The 21,305-nt window shown below is 46.9% G+C and overlaps 1 protein-coding gene and 1 pseudogene across 5 annotated transcripts; both read right to left on the reverse strand.

The window, feature by feature from the left end:
- Positions 1-845: 845 nt before the first annotated feature.
- LOC100273355 (Myb/SANT-like DNA-binding domain pseudogene) lies at positions 846-5,391 on the reverse strand (annotated as a pseudogene). 2 transcript variants are annotated; one of them, NR_158597.1, is made up of 4 exons: positions 5,255-5,391; positions 2,794-3,148; positions 1,229-1,789; positions 846-1,147 (listed from the first exon to the last, which is right to left on the reverse strand). The product of NR_158597.1 is annotated as a Myb/SANT-like DNA-binding domain pseudogene, transcript variant 2 (transcript). The 2 variants fall into 2 exon arrangements; NR_158596.1 differs by having other exon boundaries at positions 2,758-3,148.
- An 88-nt stretch (positions 5,392-5,479) lies between these two features.
- Positions 5,480-8,196, reverse strand: LOC100304239 (uncharacterized). 3 transcript variants are annotated; one of them, XM_035964868.1, is made up of 6 exons: positions 8,007-8,196; positions 7,794-7,934; positions 7,207-7,292; positions 6,734-7,127; positions 6,034-6,647; positions 5,520-5,921 (listed from the first exon to the last, which is right to left on the reverse strand). In XM_035964868.1, the coding sequence occupies exons 3-6, from the start codon at positions 7,264-7,266 to the stop codon at positions 5,856-5,858; spliced, it is 1,134 nt and encodes a 377-aa protein (XP_035820761.1). In that variant the 5' UTR covers positions 7,267-7,292; positions 7,794-7,934; positions 8,007-8,196; the 3' UTR covers positions 5,520-5,855. The 3 variants fall into 3 exon arrangements, with proteins under 3 accessions (NP_001159156.1, XP_035820761.1, XP_035820762.1); XM_035964869.1 differs by having other exon boundaries at positions 8,067-8,195; NM_001165684.1 differs by lacking the exon at positions 8,007-8,196 and having other exon boundaries at positions 5,480-5,921; positions 7,794-7,875.
- Between the last annotated feature and the right edge of the window lie 13,109 nt (positions 8,197-21,305).

Genomic DNA, 21,305 nt, shown 5'->3' on the forward strand with positions numbered 1-21,305 from the left:
TCTATCACTTGGTTATTTGCACTTTGGTCCAAAAGTGCATAGAATTTGCATTTACCCCCCTAGGGTTCCAATTAGGGTTTTCTAGGGTTTGTTTTTACGGTTTAGTCACACTAGGGTTTTTGTGCCACTAAAGTTCATCATATTTGATATCTTGTGAACATTCCTAATGGCTTTTGAGATTTTTACTCATTTTGGCTTCACTTTAATCCATAGGCCCTAATTCTAGGGTCAAGTACCCTACCCTAAGGTTAAGCATTCTTCAAGTCATATCATCACAACTTGTTAGAAAATTTTACCTAGTGAATTAATTCTAGGCGCAGACATTCGGGCTGCGGCAACCTGCAACCCATGTTCCTGAATTCATGCACTGGCTACGGTAATGCCAGGGCAACATGAAATTCAACAATCAGAAATTCACTGGGGACAGACAAGTAACCAAAGGTAATGCAAGGGATGTTGTCATTCAAAATCTTGAAACTTGTGGGATGACAATGTCGCAACCACCAGCGCCAAGTAATTCACAGAAGTAGCAAACCAACCAAGGTAGTGTTTGGTTCACCATGGGTAATGGTATCGCAATGGAAATTAAAAACGGTGGATTCCAAATCAATGAATGCCATTACATGATTTGCTTGGTTAAATTTTGTAACACTTTTTCATTCCAATACACTGTTTGTTTTAGAAACCAATGTAACGTAATGAAATTAAAAGTGTGAGTTTTGTAACACTTTTTCATTCCAATATACGTTTTAATATAAGAAACCATTCAACATCATTCGTGAACATAAAAATTCAGTATTTACCATCATTCAACATCATTCCCTTCGTGAACATTAAACAACATTCAAAACTCATAAAATTCAGTTTTTACCATATTGAAAGGTACCGACATTCAACAAACCACATTGAAAGCTACCCACAGATACAATACCATATTCAACACCATTCGTGAACATTCAACAACGTTCAACATCATAAAAATTCAGTTTTTATCATCATTCACCGTCATTCAACAACAACATATGAAGAACACTAAAGGTAAACAGATTGAGACCAACTAAACCAACAACAACTTCCAAAGCTCCATCATTCAACATCTAGACCAGCACCTTCACTTTGACCTCTCTCTCTCTCATTGCTTCTTCATCTGGAATAAATGAAATAATTAGCGAATTAAACCAAGATCAAAACTAGCCATGTACATTTCTACAAACAAAATTCTAGTTACCACGTAGCATGTCGACAATGTATTCCCTCCTCAGTGGTTCTGGAAGTGCAAACAACATCCCCATTTGATCTGGCATCCTAACAAACACACCAGCTGCTTTGATAACTTCTGAGCCAGTAAATTCAAGTCTCCGGACCTCATTGATCGCCTTCTCTCTTAGCTTTTGTTGTGGATCCTCATCTCTTGCCTTCTCTTGGTTGGATGCCTCACGATCCATAGCTTGCGCCATTTTTCCAATTGACATGGTGGCAACCTTGAGATCACCACTCACTTCATTGGGTCACTTGATGAAGTCTTCTTTCCTTTCCACTCTTTCTTCCGCTTCTTGGAGCTAGATGATGTTGAGTCAACAGAACGCCTTGGTGTCTCTACAGATGTCATATCCTCTCCATCCTCTTCATCATTAGCATTTACACGAACTAGCTCTTCTTCCAAGTTTTGAACAGCATCTGTCATGTCTTCCGCACCTTCACCTGTGGCCATGTCCTTGGAATATACCATTGAAAGTTCATCATAGTAAGGAAAGGACACTCCATACAACCCTTTTGCATCTGGATTATTCTGTAAAAAACAAAGACACATTATTTTGGGACAGATGAGTATCAAAAAGGAAATAAACAGAGGCAAGCCATAATAGAAAACTGATACAGACAGCATTTGATGACATAGTGACAGCACACGACAGCACAATTAAGAACTGATGACATAGTTCGGGGGAAATTATAAACATAGTGACAACACAATTAAGAACTGATGACATAGTGACAGCATTTAAATTGGAGTGAATACTAGAGTACACAGAAAAACTATATTTTGCTGGACCAAGTCCCATTTTCATTCCCTATATATAGCATGCCTGGTGGAAAATTTGAAACTATTTTTTACCATATATTTTCTCAACAGCTAATGATATGTTAGATACATTTCAAGTTAGCTGAATGTACCGTGTTGTATCCAATATAAGTTCGGCAATGTGACGGTTTCATTAAAAAACGCACCATGTTGTTGATCAAACAGCTGAACTTAAACACTGTTGCACAAATTCTAAAGTCGAAAACGGAACTAGTTCAGGCCTGGGTCAGCAAGCTAGTTGTACACATTATTCTAGGAAGATTAATGGTTTCCAGGCCTGCTACGTGGATAGCTCAATGGGTGAGGCACAATCCCACCTGAAATTTTCATTTCAAAAGGCGAACTGAGTACAAGCTTGCTATTACTTGCTTATCTGACCAGCATTAGTACCCACACATGATATCGATCAATACATCCTTCTATCAAGAGATAACCAAGTAGAATTGACTAGAGTAGTATTTAACAGTTAGATTGAACTTTTGTTCTTGCCGTTCGAATGACTTAATAGTCTGAGAAATAAAGACAGAGAAAAATATAAATGTAGCTATAATATTCTCAATGCAAAGCCAGGTAAATTTGAGCTTACGCAATGCATTTCAGGTAGCATGTTTGGTACAGATGAGGACACGGATTAGTTAGAATGTCATGCTGATTGAACTTTTAGGTGGTTCAGTTACCTTGTAATTATCTTGTTAAGCTATTCATGAAAGTACCTTGCAATGTGTCTCATATTGTTGTTTCTCGCACTGAATCATCTTCTTGGTCGGATCCCATGTGAACCCACTCTTGTTCAACATCTGCTCCAAAGCAGAATACTTTGTCTTGAAGTATCTTAACCTTGACTCGATATGAGGAGTTGCAGAAATTTTTGAATCAGGTAGCTTTTCAGCGAGGCGAGCTTCAAGTACTGAAGTGTAACCATTCTTGAAACTCCCATCACTCCTCCACCTCGGATCCAAAGAAACATCAACCAATGCTTTGATCAGTTCATCATCTTCAACAGGAATCCACTTCCTTTTGTTTTTCCCCCTACCACGAACAGCAATAGAGCCCTCCAAAATGTCCATTCTGCATACAAACGATGACAAGTCATAAACACATATATAGTAAAAAATAGTAATCGAGCCATGAAAAGTACTTAAGCATCAAAAGTACCATGAAATAATCAATGAGAAGCCCTATAAGCATTATACATCCCCTGCGCAAGAGTGTCACGAAAAGTACTCCACGCATTTGTTGTGGAGATACCCATAATAAATTCTGGTTCACCAACTTCTCCCTCAGGCATTTCAGAATCTACCACCGATTGTTCCTCACTTTCCATAGGGTCTCTAGACATTTTTTGCAAAATTAGATTGTGCAAAAGGGCACATGCCATTATTATACGACACTGCGTCTTTATAGGAAAATATGAGGGGGATCTAAGAATCGCCCATCGCCCTTTAAGCCTTCCAAAAGCCCTCTCTATAATATTTCTTGCTCGAGCATGACACATATTGAAATACTCCTCAGCACTATGTGGTGGATTCTGCGCTGTCCAACCACCCAAATGGTATCGTTGACCTCGATAAGGTGCTAGAAATCCATTGGCGTTTGTATAACCCGCATCAACAAGATAATAACAACCTAAAAGGATATTTTCAAGTTAATATACACACTTAAAACACTATACCACCAAACCAAATGGAAGTTATTGAAATAAAACTCGCCTTGAGGGACACGCAATCCATTTGGCCTCGAGATAGCATCACGCAGTACACGACCATCATGCGCTGAACCCTCCCAACCAGGTAGCATATAGATGAATTGCATATCGGGTGCACAAACACCCAATACATTTGTCACAATGTCCGCTTTCCTTGACCTATATCTTCCTTTTAGATGTGTTGGCACAGTTACATTGATAGCGGTTCCGTCTAATGCACCCAAACAATTCTACAGACATTTCATAAAAGAAATATCACTTCAATGTGTCTATTTAAAGTTGAAGAAAAACTAAAGAACCTTATAGGTCTTATGTATTTACCTTAAAGTTTTTCCAAGTATTATCAGTGCTATTCTCTGGAATTGGCTCAGGGGTCTTAAGAAGCAAATGTTGCAACTTTAGAACAGCTAGAAGGCATAAGTTGAATTGTCTACTAACTGTCTCGCCGCTTCGAAAGAAAAACCTTCCAATTGTTCGGTTCTTCAAATGATGAGCCAATGTATACAAAAAATGAGTCACTATCTCCTCTATGGTCATATTGCGTGTGGCCTTTAGCCCACCAACATCTCTAAGCATCTCACACAAAATAAATAAAGTTCTTCTATCCATACGAAGCTCACTAATACATTTTTTATCACTCTCACGAATGAGTTCATTTAAATTCTCCATCCTACGCTCTCTATTTCTTAACCTTCTTTCTATTCTCAGACATTTTCTTCTATATGCTAATCCCATGAGCAACCAGACATAATAGTACGTGACAAGGAGAGAACTCAAGATACCCCTAAATGCCATATTCCTTCGTCGAGTTCTTGAGAATAAATCTGGAGGTCAACAAATGAGTTTCATATAAATCTGGATATCATTGTGCACATCAAATAAATTAAACAGACGACATGGCTGCTCACTGCAGTCGGTTTCAGATTTGAGGATAAATCTGAATATCAAATGAGTTCTTGAGGATAAATACATGGACAGAGCTGATGGCAGAGCTATCCAGAGCTGATGGACAGAGCTGGCTTTGGCTATTCCAGTCAGATAAATACATGGACAGAGCTGCCCACTGTGCCCCACGTCGTCGTCCAAGAATGCTGTCCATTGCTGCTCCGTTTAGATTAGGAACAGGCTGACAACGGGATGCTAGCTAGATCTGGCGAACACGCACAAGTCCCAGTCGTCGCTCATCAGTCATCATCTAGACCGAAGCCCGTGAATGATTCCAGCAGCAGCAATCTTGAGGCTCAGTCAAGTCACGGCCCTGAGCGGGACGGAAACAGTGGTGGCGCGCGCTCTAGCTAGCATCCCGCTGCGTCTCGTTGCATCTGTCGCCGATGGCAGGCGACAGGAACAAGGAGCCGGTTTCGGAGGTGTGGCCACCAGACCCGGAGAGACGGAGAAACGGACTCTAGGGAATTCGGTGAGACGGACTCTGTGCAAACTTGAGATTCGGAGAGAACAGGATTTGTTACCTGGACGGCGGCGAATACTTGGCGCCGGCGGCTAGCGTCCGAGGAGGAGGGAGGCTGGGTGGCGGCGCGGCGTGGCACTGGCGTCCGAGGAGGAAGGCTCGAGCGGCGCCGAGCGAGTGAATCGGGTCGTTGATTCCGGCTAGGGTTGGAGGGTTTGAGTTTTCTATACTGTGGTATCCGATTCTAATGTATCCGATTCCAATAGAACTCATAACAAACACATGTAACGTTATCAGATAACTGTCCTATACCCTTACACTACATCAAACCAAACACGTCGCAAATGAATTGCATGTCTCAGAGATGGATGTACAAAGAGAACCAATAGTGTTACTCGACAAGTACAGTTATAATATGATCCTAGGTACTTTATTAATTTCCATCCTCTCTTTTTTGTGGTTGATGTTTTCACCACTAGCAACAAATTTGGCATGGAAAGGAGCTGGAGCAATGTATGCATTGTAGTGAGCCACAAAATATAAATCCCAAAATATAAATTCAACAACATTGCCTGCTCAAAGGCATGCAATCCCAAACATAGTAGCTTATATGAAAAACACTCAAGGAATAAATAAAATGGAGCCGAAGGGGGACCCAGAGCTTAGAAGCACTTCCGATGAACAATCCCAGGTCCTGACTCGTCATACTCAGCCTTTGAGATCCACATCTGTAGCATAAATACCAGAGCATGTTTTTAGTAAGAAGATACTGGAACTACTGAAAGGTTGCAATATTTGCCATTGCAGCTGCAAATAAAAAAAAAGGTGTAAGTTTTTAACCTGTTGGAAGGTGCTCAGGGAGGCAAGGATGGATCCTCCTATCCAGACACTGTATTTCCTCTCAGGCGGTGCCACCACCTTGATTTTCATGCTGCTCGGCGCAAGGGCAGTGATCTCCTTGCTCATACGGTCCGCAATACCAGGGAACATGGTCGTGCCACCACTGAGCACAATGTTACCATACAAGTCCTTCCTGATGTCGACATCGCACTTCATGATGGAGTTGTAGGTGGTCTCATGGATGCCAGGAGCTTCCATACCAATGAAGGAAGGCTGGAAGAGGACCTCAGGGCATCTGAACCTCTCTGCCCCAATGGTGATCACCTGACCATCAGGCAGCTCGTAGCTCTTCTCCACAGATGAGCTGCTCTTGGCATTCTCGAGCTCCTGGTCGTATTCAAGAGCCACATATGCAAGCTTTTCCTTGATGTCTCTTACAATTTCGCGTTCAGCAGAGGTGGTGAAGGAGTAACCTCTCTCAGTGAGGATCTTCATCAGGCTGTCAGTCAGGTCACGCCCAGCAAGGTCAAGGCGCAGGATGGCATGAGGAAGGGCATAACCTTCATAGATTGGCACTGTGTGGCTGACACCATCACCAGAGTCCAATACAATACCTGAATGATGAACAGCAACCCATAATTAAGATGGGAAAATTTGTAAGTCCTAATGAAATTTGGTCGCCATGTGAACGAGTCATTACCAGTTGTACGTCCACTGGCGTACAGGGAAAGCACAGCCTGGATGGCGACATACATGGCAGGAACATTGAAAGTCTCAAACATGATTTGGGTCATCTTCTCCCTGTTAGCCTTTGGGTTGAGTGGGGCTTCGGTCAGCAGCACAGGGTGCTCTTCAGGCGCAACACGGAGTTCGTTATAGAAGGTGTGGTGCCAGATCTTCTCCATATCATCCCAGTTGTTGACAATGCCATGTTCGATCGGGTACTTCAAAGTCAGGATACCCCTCTTGGACTGAGCCTCATCGCCAACATACGCATCCTTCTGCCCCATGCCAACCATCACGCCAGTGTGACGTGGGCGTCCAACAATGCTTGGGAAAACAGCCCTTGGCGCATCGTCACCAGCAAAACCAGCCTGCCAGTAGTTTGTGATGTGATTAAATTAACAGAACAATGTTACTGAACATGAAGCAGCGTGAACAAGAACTACAAACCTTGACCATGCCAGTTCCATTGTCACAAACAAGGGGCTGGATGTCCTCGCCGTCAGCCATTTGCTACAGATTCTGGAACAAAAACACTAGGAGGAGAGGAGACCAAGCTAGGGTAAAAATCAGTAACAGAATATCTATCTCAATAGGAAACGGCAGAATGCTTGGTATTAACAAGAAAACTGCATTTTCAGCAGAGGACCTTGGATCATCTCTATTTTTCAGATTTAGCAGAGGATTCAGGTGAATCTTGTCTCTCTTGACACTGTGATTCATCTAAATCTACAGAACCAATACCACGCTATGCAGGGACCATTCAATGGCACTCCATTACCCAAGAACCAAATAATAACTACCTTTATTCAGAGACCAAGGCAATAAACAAAAACGCATTATGCCGACCATGGTTTACGTAGATAACTAATCGGCAAAAAAGGGCCAAGCAATCGGAATGCCGCAGAACAAGTCGGATCTGATCTAGTGTGCGCATAACTGCGCGTTTGAAACCAAATTCTACGCCACCAAAATCGTAATGGAAACAGATTCGGAAATATTTCCTCCAACCCTTTCTCTTCTCATTCACGACGTACCCGGAGACCCTGCCGCTGCCGCGAGCCCTCCTCGCTCCTGCGGAGAACGCACGAGAGGAAACAGGGGAGAAGAGGTTGTGGTTATGGTGGCCAAGTGAGGAGAGGAGAGCCAAGGATTTCGCCGGTTTTTATAGGCTCGTCCTGGTGAGAGAAAATTAATAGTAGTAACTAAAAAAAGAAAAGACAGAAAATGAAACAGGGAATAGTGTCTACCCAGGTCTGAATTAGTTAATTGTGATTGCAAAATGGGTGGTGTCAGCACAACCGTATTACCACAGGTGTCACACACGAGGAACCACAACCACAAGATGCTGGTCAGCAGCTGTTCGGGTGTTCGGGCGTGGTCAGCGTACTCGCCGGGTTAATATCGGTGTCCATGGACCCGAGTGGCTCTAATCGTTGTGTGTGGCTACCCTGCGTGTTAACCAGTATATATAAGGAGGAGACTGGTCTTGTGAGGGTTATAGAAAAACTGAAACTATGAATACATTACTCTAAATTTCCCAATTTTCTTCTCGTTCCTCTGCTCCCTCTCTGGCATCTTATTCCTCTATTAGCTGTAGCTAACAAGTGGTATCAGATTCGTTCGTCCTAGGCCTCTTCCATGATGTCTTCTACTTCGATAGATTCTACCCTTATCCTAGTGCTCGAGTCGCAAACCAGATCCCTCTTATTCGAGCTGGATAAACGTCTCCAGGCGATCGATCCAAATGGGAATCCCGTGTCAGGTTGCTGGAACAGCGTGCCGCCGAATCGGTCAGATCAATGTCTGATTTCTCCACTGCTGTGCGTCGATGTGGAGGCTCACCTAACGGCTGCATACAGCGAGACCGACTTGAAGTTGCTCCAGATCGAGGCGGCCACCAACTCTCGGATGGTGGCGCCGGAGTCATCCGTGCGCTCTGTCGAGGCTTGGCGCCCGCGCGTGGACTCGACGATCGATGCCCTACGCTTGTCCCTGGACTACGTCGCCACCAAGGTGTCAAAGATGGAGATCCAGTGGTCGCGTGATCCACGCGCCGATGGCTACAACAAGCCAGGCGTGCTCAGAGCACATGGGTCGGTGCCCGGACGACCACCTGTCACCGCGGCATACAGTACCCTGCGTGGTAACCAATGATATATAAGGAGACTGGTCTTGTGAGGGTTATGGAAAAACTAAAACTCTATATACACTACTCTAAATTTCCCCATTTTCATCTCCTTCCTCTGCTTCCTCTCTGTCATCTTATTCATCCATTAACTGTAGCTAATAGGTGGTTGTAAAATGGCAGATTTTTTTCATTTGTATAGGCAGGTGCACTCTTTTAAAAAATACGACCTTTTGTGTTCTTGTTTATGTTAGGCGATCAAAAAATTAGATGCGGTTAAAACGATTTATATGTGAATATTACCACTAACAATCCGAGAGCATTTTTAATGGCGTCTTAAATCAATGTTATATCTTGAAATATAAGTCTTAACTCATACAAATATATTCTGATTTTATAATTTTTTATAAAAAAATATAGGGCAAACTATAAAGTACCATAAATATATTATACCTTAGACTAGTGTCATGTCTTTGTTTTCTACATCATTCCTAATATATTTTTTCTAATAACATAATTTACTTTTAAAAACATGATTTAGTGCTTAACTGTTGAAGCTTAATTTGTTTTTATTGCCCTAAACACTTTAAATAATATAGTATTTGATTTTTAGGGCACTATTTTGAGTCATCTTATTGGAGATGCTCTCAAAAGACTTTTTATCCACACATAGATTTCTTTAAGTGCTATTTCACAACTCCTCTCGTCTAACAGTGGATCGTTATATTGTAGATGGGTCGTTACACAATAGATGGACCATGAGAAACCACTCAATCCCAACATGTAAGCCACACGTAGTATAAAGCTCTCACATAATACCACATCGCTAGCGGAAAAAGATGAGCGACCGAGCGAGCTATAAAAAAAGGGTCGAGCTTTTTTAACTCATATCTTTCTTGATATTCTAGCTAAGTTAAAGTATAATATTTATTTTTATCAGTTTAATATCTGATATATAGATTATATGTTTATTTTGATATTAAATTTATTTTTATAAATATCAAATATGATCGTGTAGCGTTGTAAGAATGAGCCATTGTACTCGTGTTTACTACCTCGAGCGGTGATAGATGCCTATGTTCAAGATCTAGGTATTGATATAATTGCATGCCCAATAAGAAAACGAATTATCCAAATGCCCTCGTTGTACCTTTATTTCTAAATGCAACTTTTCCTGAAGCTGAATGTACAAATACCTACTAACTTCATCGAACATTGCCTTTATTTAGTTATAAGATAAAATTGGTAACATTCATTAAACCGGTGCAAGAAATTGATGACCAAGGACACGTACATATTTTGTGGCTAGTTATATTGAGAGTGTAGAAAAGAGTCGAGATCAAACGATGTTTCTAGAGTAAAATGTATTCTCGGTCCTTAAACTTGTCTCCATGTGTTAATCTAGGGTATAAACTAATAAAGTATATATTTTAATAGTTTAATATTTGTTCTGGTCTTTATTAGGTCCTAACGGACCAAAATAGATCCTTCTTCTTCGCTAAGTTGGCACGAACAGGGACAAGCCGGCGATGTAGGGCTCGTGGTGCTCGTTAGCGGCATGCCGAGCGTGTCTCCCACAATGGGGAGTCGATGTGTCCTGTTCTCCCCCGATGACGAGGCTCAAAGCGCGGGAACACAAATGAGATGGTGGAGGAGCATAACATGTTGCATATGGCAGACGTGTGGCAGAAGGAGCGTGTGCAGATGAAGCTCTCCGACGCCAAGCTCGCGCTCGAGGCTTGCTCCTCCTCTACAGCCCCTTCGTTGACCTCTTCTTGATCGGTCCTGAGCGACGTCGACGAGCATCGCCGCTAGCCATCTTGTCGCGTTGCTGTAACACCCTGAATTTGGGGTATAAAATTTCTTTGCTCATATTCACAAATTCAGGTGTTACTTCCCTTTTCTCATCCTTCCTCATTCTTTTCTTTCTTATTTCTATAGGAGAAAAGTGCTTATTTTATTTGTAATTATAGTTTATTATGTTAAACCCTAAGGGAGTATGAATTGTTGCATCATGTTGAACCCTAGATTTCACTTTTGCTTGGTGCATAATTCTTGGAAAGTTTGATTTGAATTTGTGGCTTGTTTGAATTTGAATCAAATAGAGAAAGTAAAAAGAAAAGAGAAAACAATTCCAGAATAAAAGGAAAAAGGAAAGAAGCCCAACCCCGCCGCCCCCTCGGCCTTTCGGCCCAGCCGGCCCAATCCCGCGCGTGCGCCTCTCCCTCCCCCTCCTCTCTCTGCCCTGGCGGGCCCGCCCGTCAGCGCAGCCGCCTCTCGCGCGCCCGCCTCCGCTCTCCCCTCTCTCTCTGCTCGCGGGCCCGGGCTGTCAGCCCCGTCGCCCCCGCGTAACCGCCGCCGAGCTGCGCGCGCCCGCCTTCTCCGCGCCCACGTCGCGCGTGGAGCTCGCAACTGACCCGCCCCTGGCCACTTGAGCCCCGAGCCCCACTCGCCCTCTCCCCCTCCCCCATTTGCGCTCCAGTAGACCCTCTTCCCCCCTCGCTGCGCGCACGCAGAGCGCCGCCGCCGTAAACCCCGCCGTCCCGAGCTCGTTTCTCGGCCGCCGTCGGAGCTCCGCCGTGTCCGTTGCCACGGTGAGCTTCGCCCCGGTGTCCGCAACCCGGGACGCGCCCCAATTCCCTCTCCCCCTCCCTATTTCTCTCTGCCCACGCTCACCCGCCGTTCCCCGTGCAGCCGCGGAGGTCCGCCACCGTCGCCCCGGGCCACCGTCGCACCATTGCCGCCGCCGAGGAGTCCCCGGAGCCCGCCTTGAGGTAAGGAACCTCTCTCGCCCCTATCGACCTTTGCTTTGCTCTCTGCTGCGTATAATTCCTCGCCGGAGTAGAGTAATCCCGCCGCCGAGCCGTTCCGCCGTGAACCGCCCCCCTCCGGTGCCCCTGCCCCGACCCAGACCCCACCAGAGGACTCCCCGTGCCCTCCCCAACCTTCCCGGCCACCCAGGTCGCCCCAGAGGCCCGCCAAACGCCCGCGCCCCTCGTCTCCGGCGAGCCCTCCGCCGCGGGGACGAGCGCCGCCGCCCCAGCTAGCCGTAGGAAAGACCCAGGCCGGCCACCCGATCCCCACCGTCCGTCCCAGATCGGGCGGCCCCGTTTTAATTAGGCCAAGCCCAATCCTGGCCGTCCGCCGGAGATCCAGCGGCCCAGGCCCACTTCCCCCTCACCTCGTCTCCCTGCCGTTTGGGCCCCGCCTGTCAGCCCGCCCGCGCGCGCGCTCTGCCCGCCGGCCCCGCCTGTCAGCCCGCCCGCGCCCCGCGCTGCCCGCCCGGTCCCGCCTGTCAGTCGCCCAGGCCGCCGCGCGCTCGCGCGCCCGCCCGCAGGATCTAATCCTGGCCGTTCGCTTTAGATCTGACGGCCGTAGTAGCCCGATACCCTTTCGCCCGCGCGTTTTCTTAAAGAGACCCCCGGTTTTCTAGAATTTGAACCCGCCGTCCCTGGTTTCTCGCAATTAAGTCCCTGGACCTTTTATTTAATTCAAAATAGGTATTTAGGGTATATTTTTAATCCCCAAACTTGTAAAATTCATAACTTTGTCATATGAACTCCAAATGAGGTGCTTCAAATTGCAAAATGCTCATGATGTTTTTGTCTATCTATTCAAACAATATTTCCCTGCTGTTTCCATGTACCAATTAATAGTTAATCACTAGGATAGGATTAAGGCTATTGGAACCTTATTTGAGATAATTAGAAATTGGTAGACTTTAATAAAAGTTGGATTACTTAAGTTTATGGACTTAAACACCTAAGTTTAGGAACTTAAAACCATGTAATGATTTAATCCCACCACTGACTTAAACCTGATTAGTGGATAGTGAATCACTTTGTATAGTCCTCTACCCCAGACCTAGGGAACACCAGAGTACCTGTCTCTTTTCTAGTATGAACTTGTGATCTCTCTGCTGCATATGTTTGGTATGTTGCTTGTTGTTTGTTGTCTTCCCAAGTGCATAGTGTGAATGATTACTTTACATAGACAACGAGCAGTCGGTGTTTCCCGAGGAAGTTGCAGAGGAAGTCCCTGATCAGCAGTTTGGTGAAGGCAAGTGTCCTCTGTCCCATTATGTCCTATTCATTTATAACTTACTACCCCGCACTACTTACTTGAAACCTAAGGATTGACTAGCTTTACATTTTACTTTATCCTTGATGACCTTATGGGCTATTATGGTTAGCACTTTGCTATTGCTTTAACATAATCAATGAACATGATGTGACTATTTATGATACTGTTATCTTGATGATGTTGATGATCTTGTGATACTCTAGGGGGCTCAGGCTGTTTCCTGAGTACCTCTCCGTAAGGACTGGTTCATTGAGAGACCACCCGGGATAATAGTGCAACCATGAGGGTGAAATGGGATGCCCTTAGCCGATTAATTAGATGAACTAGAGGTGTAGTTGCTTAGCCGTCGTGCCGTCAATGGGGTCCAGGCACAGTGTTTATCAAACTGGAGAAACCTAACGGGCAACTATGATCTCTAGGGAATCTTTGTAAAAGCTACGTAGTGATGCCCTGCCGGACCACCTAGGTAGTGGTCAATGGGGATTAGCTCTCCCCGGGTAGAAAGGGAATCATGACTCATGGGTAAAGTGTGCAACCTCTGCAGAGGGTAGTGAAACTGATATATCAGTCGTGCTCACGGTTAAGAGCAGCCTTGGGATCCTCTTTGATTAGAGATACAGATGGTTCGAGATACAAGGATTATGTTATGGTTTCGGTTCGACAATGATGATGATGTTCCTCGATGAGGAAATGGTTTACGGGTTGGTTAATGCTAAAATCTGGCTTCTACTAATGATAAATACCTGACCAATTAAAAGCAACTGCTTGAGCCTAACCCCACATAAAGCTAGTCCACTTCAGCCAAACGGGACATTTGCTGAGTACGTTGATGTGTACTCATCCTTGCTTTACCACAAAACACCAGGTTGTCCGCACTGTAACCACTGCTCAGGAGAAGGTGAAGCCGTGGAAGGAGACTTCCAGGAGTTCCAAGACTACGATGAATTCTAGGTGTGGGTTGGCGGCAACCCCCAGTCAGCTGCCTGTGAAGGCCTTATCTTTACTGCGTTTCGCTAGTACTTTGATTTACTTGTTAAGACAATGACTATGTGGATGTCTATGACTCTATGATGTAATAAGTACTCTTTTATGTTATTATTCGAGCATTGTGTGATGATGTTCATTTATGTAATCGCTGTGTACGTGAGTTCTGATCCTGGCACGTACATAGTTCGCATTCGGTTTGCCTTCCAAAACCGGGTGTGACATAAGTGGTATCAAAGCCGTGCTGACTGTAGGACCGCTGACCTAGAGTAGCACTGGTCGTACTAAGGACTATTGACCCTCCCCCTCACCTTGACCTCTGATGTTACTTCAAAAGTCGGTCACCTCGACCAACCCTATGTTTTACTACCTATATATACTATACCTTGTTAAAAATTTTATCTTATTCTGTCTATGGGTTATTCACTTGTCATATTAGTTCTGTTCTTACTCTTATGCTTACGGTGTCTTTTGTAGATGGCTCGTCTTAGACACACTGCACGTAAGTCGGTGATTCCTTTCCTGCCGTCTCGACTTGCGGAGCGTCCTCTTCACCGCACCGTGTCCGGTCAGTCGAGTCACCTGGAGAGGCTGCACCACCGCCTGCGTGAGGAGCAGGAACGCCGGCGCCAGCACAGAGAGCAGCAGGGCTCTTCCTCCCCACCCCAGCAAGAGGTGGAGTCCGTGAGGCCCCGTTCCTCTGTTGCCCAGCTGGAGGCGCCCCCTGTACCACAGCGGGACGTCCCGGCTGTTGGAGGAGCTACTGGAGGAGGTTCTGGAGGAGACCCCGACGACGACGACTCAGACCACAGCACGGAGTCTTCTGAGCCGCAGGAGGCAGAAGGATGGGTCGCCCGACCCATCACCCGTGACGCCGCTCGCGGTTGTCACTTCCACGACGCACTCGACACCTTGCTGCGCCAGGCTTTCGACCGGCACACCTGGTCGATCGAGTATCGTTGTGTAGTCTACCAGCACAGTCGCGGGAGGTACCCGGACCGCTGGGAGGCTACCTGCCTAGTTCGCCGTCCGGAGGATGACCTCCGGGGTGCGGAGGCCGTTTCGGAGCACTATTCCATCTCCGAGAGGGACACTGCAGAGGCGGCTATGCAGGATGCAGCATGGCGTGCACTCTCTCAGTACTGTTCTTTGTTCGGTGGCGTGGCCGATGGTCTTAACCTTCGGTACTACCCCCGCCGCCCTACTGGCAGCACAGAGAGTGTGGTTGTCTCACCTGTTGGTGAGGCTAACCCTAGGTTGAGCAGCACAGTCAACCTAGTCGCAGTGCTTAACACTGAGCTGGACCACTCTCTGGACGAGCTAAGCAGGGCTCGAACGGAGATTGCGGAGTTGCGTGCTGAGTTGGCAGAGCGCCATCACCAGGAGGGTGGTTCTCCCGCACCTGTTGGGACTCAGCACCCATACCGCTCGCCGCCACGTGGTCACCACACTTATGGTTCCCCTGTCTGTAAGACCAGGATAGATCTGGATCCTTAGATCGTTAGCGTCAGAGTTTGTAATAATTCTTAAGTCAGATGTCTCAGTCTTAGGTAGTTAGTTTAGTTTGTTTATCAGTTGCTTCCATTTAGTTTAGTTTGCTTATCAGTTGCTTGCATGCTTGTTATGATGAACTTGTGCTGGATTTGAATCTTTGTAATGACTGTAGCCAACATGTGGGTTTCCCCTGCAGTTTGGCTTAGCTAGTAATGTTAATGAAGTCAGTTGTTTAGTTGGGAAACCCTTTACTCTTACTTTCCTTTCTTATCTGAGAAGCTGTGTTGAATCATGAATGAGGATCAGTGAAGCTCTTTGTTCACTCAGTGTCATGAAGAATTCTGTATTCTCTTTTCTTATGCTGAAGGGTTGTAAGATCAATGCTGATGTATGAATGTCTTCCACAGATGTCTGACAACAGGCGCCGATGCAACAGGCGTGCTCAGCAGGAGCAGCATGACCAGCAGGAGGAACAACAGAGGCAGCCTCCCCCACCACCCCCGATGTCAGTGGAGCAGATGTTCTTGATGCAGACCCAGGCAGTGCAGGCCATTGGGCAGACTCTGGCAGCCATGCAGCAGGCTCAACAGCAACCCCAACCCCAATTGCAAGTGCAGATGCCCCAGATGCCACGAGATAAGCGTGGTGAGTTCATGAGAGGGCACCCTCCTACCTTCGCCCATTCTGTCGACCCCATGGATGCAGAAGACTGGTTGCGTGCAGTGGAAAGGGAATTGCGCACCGCCCAATGTGACGACAGGGAGAAGGTTCTGTATGGTCCCCGTCAGCTAAGGGGAGCAGCCCAGTCCTGGTGGGAGTCCTACCTCGCCACACATGCTGACCCCGAAGCCATCACCTGGGAAGAATTCAGTGAGAGTTTCCGCAGGTACCATGTGCCAGAGGGACTGATGATCGTGAAGAAGGAGGAGTTTCTGGCTCTGAAGCAGGGACCCCTGTCTGTTAGTGAATACAGGGACAAGTTTCTACAGCTGTCCCGTTATGCACCCGAGGATGTCAACACTGATGCCAAGAGGCAGTACAGGTTCATGAGGGGTTTGGTGGATCCCCTGCATTACCAGCTGATGAATCATACCTTCCCAACCTTCCAGCACCTGATCGATAGGGCAGTTATGACTGAGAAGAAGCGTAAGGATATGGAAGATAGGAAGCGCAAGATGCGTGGACCCCAGTCCGGAGGCATCAGCCGTCCACGTTTCTCAGGCAGTTCATCTCAGCAAGGCAGACCTGGTCACCCACAGGGATATCAGAATCAGAATCAGCGTCCGCATCAGCAGCAATTTCAGAGGCAGTACCCGCAGCAGCAGCAGCAGTATCGTCAGCACAGCCAGCAGGGAGGTAACCAGTATCAGAAGCAGAACAACCAGGCACCTCGCCTTCCTGCCCCGGCAGCAAATCAGAGCAACCAAGCAGCCCCAGCACAAGGAGGAGGCAGAGGATGTTTCCACTGTGGAGATCAAGGCCACTGGGCGATGCAGTGCCCAAAGAAGATGGCTCAGCAGCAGACCAACCCCAATGCTCCAACAAGGCAAGGTGTACTGCAGCCGGCAGCAGGCAATCGTAACCAAGCGTACAACCGCGGAAAGGTGAACCACTTGGAGGCCGAAGCAATCCAGGATGCACCAGATGTGGCAGTAGGTATGTTCTCAGTCGAATCTCATCCCGCAAAAGTACTATTTGATACCGGTGCAACTCATTCATTTGTCACTGCAACCTGGGTAGAATTGCATAACATCTCAGTAGAGGCAATGATGCCGCCCATGAGGATTAATTCGGTTGGTGGCAAGGTGCAAACAGATAAAATATGCTCAAATATAATGGTGGAAATAAGGGGGATAGGATTCCCCAGTGACTTAATAGTAATAGACACCCCCGGGATAGATGTTATTCTAGGGATGAACTGGTTAATGAAGTATGAAGCAAACGTTAGTTGTGACAAGAGGACCGTAACATTGAAGTCCCCGTCAGGAGAAGAGGTAATGGCCGAGCTAAGTATGCCTAAGTCAGAAGAGGGAGTCTGTCACCAGATTTCAGTTGATAGTAAGGAGCCCAACCCGCTCGAGGCTATCAAGGTTGTGTCGGACTTTCCGGACGTGTTTCCTGAGGAGCTAACGGGCATGCCACCCGAGAGAAAAGTTGAATTTGCCATAGAGCTTATCCCCGGTACCGCCCCCATTTCCAAAAGAGCCTATCGAGTGTCTGGACCAGAATTGGTGGAACTCAAGAAGCAGATAGATGAGATGTTAGAGAAGGGTTACATCAGGTCAAGTACCTCGCCTTGGGCCGCTCCAGTGTTGTTTGTAGAGAAGAAAGATGGTACCAAAAGGATGTGCATAGACTACAGAGCCTTGAATGAAGTCACTGTCAAGAACAAGTACCCCCTGCCAAGGATAGAAGATTTGTTCGACCAGCTCAGAGGTGCCAGCGTATTCTCGAAGATAGATCTAAGGTCAGGCTACCATCAACTCAGAATCCGACCCTTGGACATACCGAAGACAGCATTCATCACCAAGTACGGGTTATATGAGTTCACAGTTATGTCCTTTGGTTTGACAAATGCGCCAACCTTCTTTATGTACCTGATGAACAGTGTGTTCATGGACTATCTAGACAAGTTTCTGGTAGTGTTCATCGATGATATTCTCATATACTCTCAAAGTGAGGAAGATCATGTGGAGCATTTGAAGATGGTATTGCAAAGGCTTCGAGAGCATCAGTTGTATGCCAAGCTGGGCAAATGCGAGTTCTGGATTCATGAAGTCTTATTTCTGGGACACATCATAAACCAAGATGGGTTGGCAGTGGATCCAAAGAAAGTAGCAGATATCCTGAACTGGAAAGCACCGAAGGATGTTCGTGGGATCAAGAGCTTCATTGGAATGGCCGGATACTACATGCGTTTCATCGAAGGCTTCTCAAAGATTGCTAGACCAATGACAGCGTTGCTAGCGAAGAAAGTTGAGTTTAAATGGACTCAAAAATGTCAGGAAGCATTTGAAGAACTGAAGAATAGATTGACTACAGCTCCTGTGTTAGTCCTGCCTGATGTTCACAAGTCATTCTCGGTGTATTGCGACGCTTCGTACACCGGATTGGGATGTGTGCTAATGCAAGAAGGAAGAGTTGTAGCATACTCGTCTCGACAACTGAAGATCCACGAGAAAAATTATCCCACACATGACCTGGAGTTGGCAGCAGTGGTTCATGCCTTAAAGACCTGGAGACATTACCTGTATGGGCAGAAGTGCGACATCTACACAGATCATAAAAGTCTGAAGTACATATTCACCCAATCAGAGTTAAACATGAGGCAGCGAAGATGGTTGGAATTGATCAAGGACTATGAGTTGGAGATACATTACCATCCAGGCAAAGCCAATGTGGTCGCAGATGCTCTGAGCAGGAAGAGTCAAGTCAATATGTTGGCTTCGTACCTGATGCCGTATGAGTTAGCCAAAGAATTCGACAGACTGAGCCTCGGTTTCCTGAACAGTACGCAAGGAGTAACAGTGGAATTGGAGCCCACCCTAGAGCGGGATATCAAAGAAGGGCAGAAGGACGATGAAAACATCAACAAGATCCGGCAGCTGATCTTAGAAGGAAGAGGCAAGGACTTTCGAGAGGATGAAGAGGGGGTAATATGGTTCAAGGACCGATTGTGTGTTCCCGACCTCAAACCTATTCGGGAACTGATCCTCAAGGAAGCTCATGAGACAGCCTACTCCATACACCCTGGGAGTGAGAAGATGTACCAGGATTTAAAAAGGAGGTTTTGGTGGTATGGCATGAAAAGAGAGATCGCAGAATATGTCGCCATCTGTGATAGCTGTAAGAGAACCAAAGCAGAGCATCAGAGGCCTGCCGGATTGTTGCAGCCATTGCGGATTCCTCAGTGGAAGTGGGATGAGATCGGGATGGATTTCATAGTTGGCCTACCTCGTACTCGGGCCGGTTATGATTCCATCTGGGTGGTTGTGGACCGCTTGACAAAGGTGGCCCATTTCATACCTGTGAAGACAACATACACCGGAGCAACGTTAGCTGAGTTATACATGTCACGGATAGTCTGCCTTCATGGTGTGCCGAAGAAGATAGTGTCAGATCGAGGAACGCAGTTCACCTCTCATTTTTGGCAGCAGCTACAAGAGGCTTTGGGCACACATTTGAACTTCAGCTCAGCTTATCACCCGCAGACTGATGGTCAGACTGAAAGAACTAATCAGATCCTAGAAGATATGTTGAGAGCCTGTGCGTTGCAAGACAAGTCAGGATGGGACAAAAGGTTACCTTATGCAGAATTCTCCTACAACAATAGTTATCAGGCCAGCTTGAAGATGTCGCCATTTCAGGCACTCTATGGACGGAGTTGTAGGACTCTGCTGCATTGGGACCAGCCTGGAGAGAGACAGGTGTTTGGCCCCGACATCTTGCTTGAAGCCGAAGAGAATATCAAAATGGTTCGGGAGAACCTGAAGACAGCCCAGTCAAGATAGCGAAGCTATGCGGACCGAAGGAGAAGGGAACTGAGTTTTGAAGTGGGAGACTACGTCTATCTGAAGGTGTCACCTATCAGGGGAGTCAGAAGGTTCGGAGTTAAAGGCAAGTTAGCACCCCGGTACGTTGGGCCATATCAGATCCAAGCCAAGCGTGGAGAAGTGGCCTACCAGCTCAACCTACTAGAAAGCTTGTCAGCAGTGCACAATGTGTTCCATGTGTCGCAATTGAAGAAGTGTCTGCGGGTACCAGAAGAACAGTTGCCAGTGGAGGGTTTGGAGGTCCAGGAGGATCTGACATACATAGAAAAGCCAACGCAGATTCTGGAGTTTGCAGACAGAGTCACCCGGAGGAATACCATCAGAATGTGCAAAGTCAGATGGGGTCACCACTCCGAAGAAGAAGCAACCTGGGAACGAGAAGATGATCTGAAGGCCAAATACCCTGAACTCTTTGCTGACCAACCTTGAATCTCGGGGCGAGATTCTTTTAAGGGGGATAGGTTTGTAACACCCTGAATTTGGGGGTATAAAATTTCTTTGCTCATATTCACAAATTCAGGTGTTACTTCCCTTTTCTCATCCTTCCTCATTCTTTTCTTTCTTATTTCTATAGGAGAAAAGTGCTTATTTTATTTGTAATTATAGTTTATTATGTTAAACCCTAAGGGAGTATGAATTGTTGCATCATGTTGAACCCTAGATTTCACTTTTGCTTGGTGCATAATTCTTGGAAAGTTTGATTTGAATTTGTGGCTTGTTTGAATTTGAATCAAATAGAGAAAGTAAAAAGAAAAGAGAAAACAATTCCAGAATAAAAGGAAAAAGGAAAGAAGCCCAACCCCGCCGCCCCCTCGGCCTTTCGGCCCAGCCGGCCCAATCCCGCGCGCGCGCCTCTCCCTCCCCCTCCTCTCTCTGCCCTGGCGGGCCCGCCCGTCAGCGCAGCCGCCTCTCGCGCGCCCGCCTCCGCTCTCCCCTCTCTCTCTGCTCGCGGGCCCGGGCTGTCAGCCCCGTCGTCCCCGCGTAACCGCCGCCGAGCTGCGTGCGCCCGCCTTCTCCGCGCCCACGTCGCGCGTGGAGCTCGCAACTGACCCGCCCCTGGCCACTTGAGCCCCGAGCCCCACTCGCCCTCTCCCCCTCCCCCATTTGCGCTCCAGTAGACCCTCTTCCCCCCTCGCTGCGCGCACGCAGAGCGCCGCCGCCGTAAACCCCGCCGTCCCGAGCTCGTTTCTCGGCCGCCGTCGGAGCTCCGCCGTGTCCGTTGCCACGGTGAGCTTCGCCCCGGTGTCCGCAACCCGGGACGCGCCCCAATTCCCTCTCCCCCTCCCTATTTCTCTCTGCCCGCGCTC

The sequence above is a fragment of the Zea mays genome, chromosome 2, assembly GCF_902167145.1.
Source record: "Zea mays cultivar B73 chromosome 2, Zm-B73-REFERENCE-NAM-5.0, whole genome shotgun sequence".
Taxonomy (NCBI): Eukaryota; Viridiplantae; Streptophyta; class Magnoliopsida; order Poales; family Poaceae; genus Zea; species Zea mays.

Coding starts and splice junctions, on each gene's coding strand:
- LOC100304239 (NM_001165684.1), bottom strand. CDS start 7,266: ATGGCTGACGGCGAGGACATCCAGCCCCTTGTTTGTGACAATGGAACT. Junction 7,128..7,206: donor ATGGAACTGGCATGGTCAAG/GTTTGTAGTTCT, acceptor AACTACTGGCAG/GCTGGTTTTGCTGGTGACGA. Junction 6,648..6,733: donor CGCCAGTGGACGTACAACTG/GTAATGACTCGT, acceptor TTCATCATTCAG/GTATTGTATTGGACTCTGGT.